At 43.5% G+C, this 7,607-nt stretch overlaps 1 gene segment (V, D, J or C); it reads left to right on the top strand.

Annotated features, from left to right (window-relative positions):
- The first annotated feature begins 500 nt into the window (after positions 1 to 500).
- The window catches only part of LOC103737423, a 20,291-nt gene continuing 13,184 nt past the window's right edge, over positions 501 to 7,607 (top strand). Inside the window, 1 exon segment of the V gene segment in view lies at positions 501 to 565. Coding sequence covers positions 520 to 565 — 46 coding nt within the window.

Genomic DNA, 7,607 nt, shown 5'->3' with positions numbered 1-7,607 from the left:
GGGAAACATTGGACTTACATGCACCAGAAGTGTTTGAGGTCTGTCCTAACAGGATGGGTGCTGTACATGAGTTATAAGAACAAGGCTGACTCCGCTAAGACCAGGAAAACCGATTAAGATGTCTATTAAACATGATTCCCCACAATAAGAAGTTCAACACAGCACTATATTCTATCCTAAATCTTCCCCTGAAATTTATACATATTTCAAGTTCACTGGGAATACTGTAATCTGGTCTGCCTCTGCTGCATGCCTGTGGACTCAAGTAATGTAAAACTTTCCTCTAGATTTGTCCCAAAGGCCTGAAGACTAAGACCCACGCCAATGCCTATTTGCAGATCCTCCAAGCAGCACCAGGCAAATCGCCCTCACATGGTGATACTACTGGAGACCCTGCCTCCTCTCCACTTTTACCTCCTCACACTCTTTCCAGATGCAAAACAGCCTCTAGTCTCAGGTTGAAAGCCCAGCCCTGGCTGAGGAGTCCCATCTCCTCCTCCCAGGAGCCTCCATCAGACCATGGCTGTGCTGGGGCTGCTCCTCTGCCTGCTGGCTGCTCCCTGCTGTGAGTGTGTCTGGGATTTTGGTTCACAAGCTTTGACAAGTTTTATACAATGTGTGTGACTGACTTTGATACTCTGTTCCTAGGTGTCTTGGCACAGGTACAGCTGCAGGAGTCAGGACCTGGCCTGGTGAAGCCCTTGGAGATCCTGCCCCTCACCTGCACTGCATCTGGATTTTCCTTAACTGGCTATCATATGCACTGGATCCGCCAGGCTCCAGGAAAGGGTCTGGAATGGATCGGTGTAATGTGGAAAGGTGGAAGCACAGACTATAATGCAACTCTAGAATCCCGAGTCAGTATCACCAGGGACACCTCCAAGAGCCAAGTTTTCCTGAAACTGAACACCCTGCAGTCTGAGGACACAGCCATGTATTTCTGTGCCAGAGACACAGTGAGGGAAATGCAGTGTGAGCCCAGACACAAACTTTCCAGCTCAAAATGCTCAGGACCAGTAGGGGGCGCTGAGGATCTGCGGGGCTGATAAGTACTAACCATGGTTCCTGGGGACCGGAGGAAGGCCTTCCTCAGAACACAGTAGGTTCTGGAATCTACCATATTTGCTTCCACACCCACAGATGGCACCTGGGGCTGGTTAAATGTTAGAATCTGTGGTTTCCTTTTCCTGATCAGTACATTCTCAAGAGACCCTTGAATCCTATTCTTTGAAAATTGCAATGTGCTTACATTCTACACGTCTCGACACGTCTCCATGGAGACTCAGATACCCATTTGCCCCCTTTTCACTGTCAGGTGGATGGAGATGAACTCAAGAAAAAGTCTTCCCATATTTTTCAACAAGTGGCTGTAATTCTAAGAATCGGTGATACTAAGTTAATTAAAGAAGCTAGGGGAAATCAGAGCATCTCTAACTCATTCTGTTTATTTTTGTACATGTGGAAGAGAAGACACAGATTCTATGAATTAATATTCTATCCCACAGATAGACTGAAACCTGAAATACCCACCGTTTCAATCTTCTAATTTAAGAGTGTCCCTAGAAGATACAATTGATTCAATTTTCACAGATTCCGTACTGGAAAATTTGCATCTTGATAAAAATTAGTTTGAGAGCCATGATTAGCAGTTTTCACTTATTGCTGATGGGTTTTTCTTTCAATGGATGCAGCAGTTATTCTCTGTTGCTGCTGACCATAAGAATTCAGGTGTGTATCTTATATGTGAGTTTAAAAATGCCATTCAGAGAAGCAACGTTGGCTGTGAGGTCCGTGAGAATGAATAACCAGTGTGAGGCACTCGTCCAAAGGAAAATCACATCTACTGATCTGAGGCAGAGGCTTCTCTGGAAACTGTCACAGTGACACCATCGCAGTGTGATGAAGCTTTGGAGGTCAAATTGAGAGGAGTGTTGGACTCCTGAGATCAGGAGAAATCAGCATGATCAGTGAACAGCTCTGAGCCAAGCTGAAAACAAAGATTCAGTGTCACATTACCTAGGGTCACACAGACCATCAGCCTACAAGTGTGCAAGTGAGAACGGACGGCACAGTGAACCTGCAGGTTAGCCACAGATTGTAGTCAGGAAGCTCAGGGATAATTTCTTAATATCTTCCAAGTACTGAGGAAGAAAAAAAAGTTATATGGGCAGCTTAGAATGTACACAAGACCAAATAAATCTACCAAGATTACAGCAAAAAGTGTCTAACGATTCTAATGTATAAAAATCAGATGAGGGTCTAACATGAATGAAACCCTGACTTTTCCCTATAATCAATGGTTCATAGTCCATAATTTAGTGCTTGCAGTGAGTCTATAGAACACGGGTGTTGTGGGAAATGCTGTGACGTCATATTTCTTATTGTACCACCTTTTCTCAAAGAAGCAGCATTATTTATTTCCTCCTCATTTTATATTGGGAAACCCAGTAGCGTAACAGGCCATCTCAGTGCTCATGCTTTATTCCCAGGGATAAGCTTTTTATGTCCAAATATATCCTTCCTTTTGTCTGTGTGTAAATCGTTCTCACTGCAGTGGTTTGGCATAAAGAAGAGACCCCAAACCTCCCTGCTTCCCCCAGCCTGCATTGCATACCACGCCTGTCAGCCATACTCCTCAATCTGCTACTTCTGCCTGGACTCAGCCTGACTCAGCCTCCCCTTGCCAAATAGTGCTGTGTCTGTCTGCCAGCATCTCCCTGGACCCTCCAATGCTGGTAGAGATCAGAGTTCAGCGTGGTTGACAGGACTCTGAATCAGGTCAAGAAAGATTTACAAACAGTTATTCCAAGGGAATTGATCAATTCAGATAGGCGAGCCACTCAGCGAGTGAGGGGAAGGAAGAGTCCACACAGGACGGCGTCCACTGATCTCCTGAGATCCCATGACCATCTTTGCTGTGTCTTCTTAAAGTGCACTAATCTCATAAAAATATAATGGATCTGCTCTTGTAGAAACAGCTTAAAGCATTTTTTTCCTACATGTGGCAAACAGTGTCCTCAACTGATTCGTCTCTGCTCAGGACCTAGTGTGGTAAATTGAGCCTGAAAACCCATGTTCCCTCGGTAATTGATTATTATTGCTCACAATAATCAATCCCTGTCTATCAGAGGTGAATTATTAAATAAGGAATTGTGGTTTATGGAAAATATAATTTTATTTCAGCCATAAATAGAAGGACTGTGTGTGAGGTTTTTTACAGTGTCAATAAACGTCACCTCTGTTGAGATGAATAATGTCAATTCTGGTCTTCCTTCTCAGTGACTCAGTGACTCTCCTCATGGAGAACACCAACAGATTGCACTCTTTGGGGTTCAAGAGAGGCAAGAACCTCCATCCATTAAGTCCCAACTATGGTTGGAGACCTTCTCGAAGAACTCCACTCCCTTTGAAAAAGGTTGTCAGACTTTCTCATGTACCAGCCTACAGTAGGGCTGACCTCCATGCAGTATCTGCAAACTGAGACATTCCCATCCACCCTGGGACAGTAGCTTCATGTCTAGTGTTTATTTCAGTCATATGAATAACACATTATTTCAGGCACAAGAGAAACATTCAGATTTGATCTCAGGAGGAGCTATGAAACACAATGGCATCAGATCAAGGCAGGGAATGGGGCAGGCCTGTGTACTCTTGTGTGGGAAATTTCACAGAGGCCTGCTACATTCTGTCTTCAAAGGACTGAGGATGGAGCAAACACAGGAATTTTACCCCTCCCTCATTGATCTGGAATGTCAGAGAACATGTCTCACAGCCACTGATAAATATCTTCACTACATAAGGCAGGACCACAATCCTGCTGTGTCTCCAGGATAGATAGGGTGACCCATCAGCCTGATGTCGGTTTTTCAAAAGGAAATCATTGAAGTCCTTTCTGTAGAAGGAACATTCTCCTCATGGAATCCTAATCGCCTTAGTAGAGACCCAAGTCTCCCAGTCTGTTACCTCCACTGTAATTGGTTCAGAAGGTACTTGAAACTAGTCTAGAACTTGAATGTATTGTTTATCATCAATCTTCCCAAGGTTGGTGACAAAGTACCACCTTATAGTGGCACAAATCCTCATCCTTCTTTTGGGGTCAGAATGCCGCCACATACCAGCTGCCCAGTATTGTTAGAGTGAAACCGAAATAGAGCATTAAGCGTGCGTAAGCATTAGTGTAAGGATAGACCACACTTTGAGGCAAGTTTCTAGGTTTGATTTGAGGGACAAGAATTTGGCTGCAACCTAACTCGGAAGCTGGTGTCGAGGTTTAATTTTATAGATTGTATTACTCTATATGTGGTAACAAAGTGAATAATTTTCCAAAAATAGGGATCTATGATGAGCCTGAAGGAATAAATTCAGAGATAATCTTGTCAAGAAAAATAGGAAAGCTGAAATTTCAAAAAATAATCACATATTAGTTGCAGTAAAGTCAAGGAATGAGATATTAAAAGACTGTTCAATTCTCATCTGCAGAGACTGAGAAAAAAGTATTCGTAGTGAAGCACATGGCAAACACCACCCGTGCGGTCTCACGGCTCTGGGGTATAGGATTTGAAAGGACAGAGAAAGCATAAAGTTTAGGTAAAAGACCAGAGCCAGACCTTTCAGCAGACTGAATAGAGCATTTATTCCAAGTTCTGCAACGGTGACACAGCTTCTCCATGAAGAAGCAGGCTGTTCAAAGGTGAGAGCAGTCAAGGTGAATTTTATGTTACTGGAAACGAAGGCACACACAGCTGTGAAGCCTGGGTTGGGGTGTCCTTGGGACAGAAGTTGTTTTCTCCATGAAGAAGCAGGCTGTTCAAAGGTGAGAGCAGTCAAGGTGAATTTTATATTACTGGAAAGAAAGAAGGTGCACACAGTTATGAAGCCTGGGTTGGGGTGTCCTTGGGACAGAAGCTGTTTTTACCCCGAATGTTTAGCTGAATGACTACCTGATAACTGGGCACAAGGACAGCAGAGACACATCCTGGCAAGATGAGTTCATTGGACGGCTCACTGCTGCTGTGGCGCCATCAGGCCTGAGACAGTGATGTGACTATTAACATGGGGCTAGGGAAAGACATTTGTCTCAGGGAACTTCTGGCTTCTCTTATGATGCAGGGAGATGTTGGATATGAGCTTGTCTTAGAATACAGGGCAGTCATTGATGTCTTAAACAACAGTGACAATGTGACAACTTCTTAGGGAACATGAACCACATGACAAATAGGGAACAGGAAGAGAAAGCAGGAGCAGTGGGATCAGATTGAGGAAGCAAGACCAAGACACTGAGCAGACGGGGAGGACTGGGCCGTGTTCTGGAAAAGGAGGAGAAGCCAAGGGGATGGTATAGTCTGGGTCAGGCAGGTAGCATCAGCCTTTGAAGAGCTTCAGCACCTGCTTGTTGTGTAGCAATTTCTTCCTGGATAAATCCTTCAGCTTTGAAGGAAAGCTCACGAAGGCACAGAATACCAGAAGTGAAGTAAAAGATTCCATCCTGTGAGGAAGCTGCTTAAGGCACAGGATGATCTAATGGGGAAGTGAGGCATCGTATCCTGCTGTGAAGTCCAGACTCAAGAAACAAACAACTCAAAGGCTTTAAGAAGATGATGAAACTGACCAGATAGAGTAGGCCAATCCCTTCCCACCTGTATATATGCAGTAATGAGTGCTGACAGACACTCTGAGACAAGCTGAGCATCCCAGAAGAGGCTCCAACCCACTGACCTGCCAGGAAGAAGCAGAAACCAGCACAGCTGTCTAGGAAAGTCTCAGGCAAACAGAGCTGCCATAAGGGCTCATACCATCTTAGCTGCCTGTTACAAACACTCTCTACCTGAGCTCTCTGCAAATTGTGCAGTATGTTCCAGGTTTCCTGCTTTTCTGAGCCATCACCCATGTGAGGGTGGGCTTTTGTTGATAGAGTTGTCTTTGAGTCATTTCTGCTCACATAGGGAACCCACAATAAAACACCTTGGTTCTCCATATTGGACTTTGGGGGTATCCTTACTTTGGTCTGTTTTTACTCATTTATCTGGGTAAGCAGACACTTCTTCATGTCTTCCAGAGTATAGTGTCACATAACAACCTCTGAAACCAGATTATCACTTATCGCTAATTGAAATCACTGGCATTCAAGACATACCTCATGGGATAAAGAAAGACAGGCACATCTTGACCTCAGACCCTCACAAGTATATGAAAAGGACAATCCACTTGCAAATTAATATTCACACTCTAGGTTTAAATTTATCCCTTTCCTATGATACCTCGGGGCTCTAGACTCAGGCTGAGGTCTCAAGGGAATGCAGTATTGTGCTCTAGAAGTGAGCCTGTTGGGGTTTTCTTGTGCCTGCTGACAACTTCCCCATTTGAATGTCTTGATGTCACACATAGGCCCTTGAGAAGTTTGTGACTCTGGTTGATTCATGAGGACTGATTTAGTTTGCTCCCAGGTGCCCTGACCCTGATGAAGATCATTGCCTACTCTTTTGAGCATTCACTGACCTTGTCCCTCAGCTGAACTATCTGTTAATTCTTCATCACAGTTGATGTTACTGCTGTCTCTGGGTTCATTATGCCTGAAAAAGTGGGTGCAGTGGATGTAAACCAGATGCTATAACCCCAAATGTGTCTGCCTTAAAACTCCATCTCCTGAGATAGGCCCAAGAAAATATTTACTATGGTAACGTCTCTAACACCTGAAGACAAAGCTGTGTATTACTGTGTAAGAACTATGGGACTGAAGTGTGATCTCAGATAGAAAACTCCACGCAAAGGCTCTGGAGTCCAACAGAGGGCAGTCGGGTCACACCAGGCAGACATCCAGGAGCAGGTGCAGAGGCAGCTTGAAGAATTCAGTTATATTGTACTGTGCTTATATAGCACCACACTTCATCCCAATCTAAGTAGTAAGTCTATAGACATTTCCTGTCATAAAATGTACAGTATTTCCTTTTTGTGACAGGCATGGCTCATATTTAGTCTCAGAATAAGCTCCAATTTATATTTGTTGATGAAGCTTCTGTTTAGAATGTGAGTCACTGCATAGTCTGCCATTTGCCCAACATATGACCATTCCATGGCAGACGTCGTCCTGCTTTTCCTGATAAGGACCACATTTTCCCTCTTCCAATTTTGCCCTTCCAAATTTTTGCCCACATGTGTCCTTACTTGGACTGCTCTCTTTAATGTTGTATGTATAATGCTGTTATCAACAGACAGTTGGAACTTCCCCACAGAAAACTATGGATGAGTTATGGAGGTGGTTTTCATTGTTATACCTAAATAATAGATTGTGCTACTTGTCACCACGGGGCTATTGTCCATCAATGGTGAAAAACACCTGACAATCGCAGTGTACACCTCACAATAAATAAAATGTAACTCCAATTGGTAACAATGTATGCATCGGAAAATACTGAAATAAAAGCCTGAGACAGGTCATAATGCATTGGAAAGTGTGTCTTTAGAATGAATTTTAGCATATGTACATGTCTTAGTACTGTTAACTTGACACAGTATAGAATCACCTGTAAAACAAAAGTTTCCATTGACTAATGATCTTTTTTTTTTTTTTTAGGAAGTGTATTTGCATGTAATTCATGTTTTTTTTTACA

The sequence above is a fragment of the Nannospalax galili genome, unplaced genomic scaffold (assembly GCF_000622305.1).
Source record: "Nannospalax galili isolate Female #2095 unplaced genomic scaffold, S.galili_v1.0 scaffold1938, whole genome shotgun sequence".
Taxonomy (NCBI): Eukaryota; Metazoa; Chordata; class Mammalia; order Rodentia; family Spalacidae; genus Nannospalax; species Nannospalax galili.
Note: the sequence above shows the minus strand (reverse complement) of the source record. Positions and strands in the feature narration are given on the sequence as shown.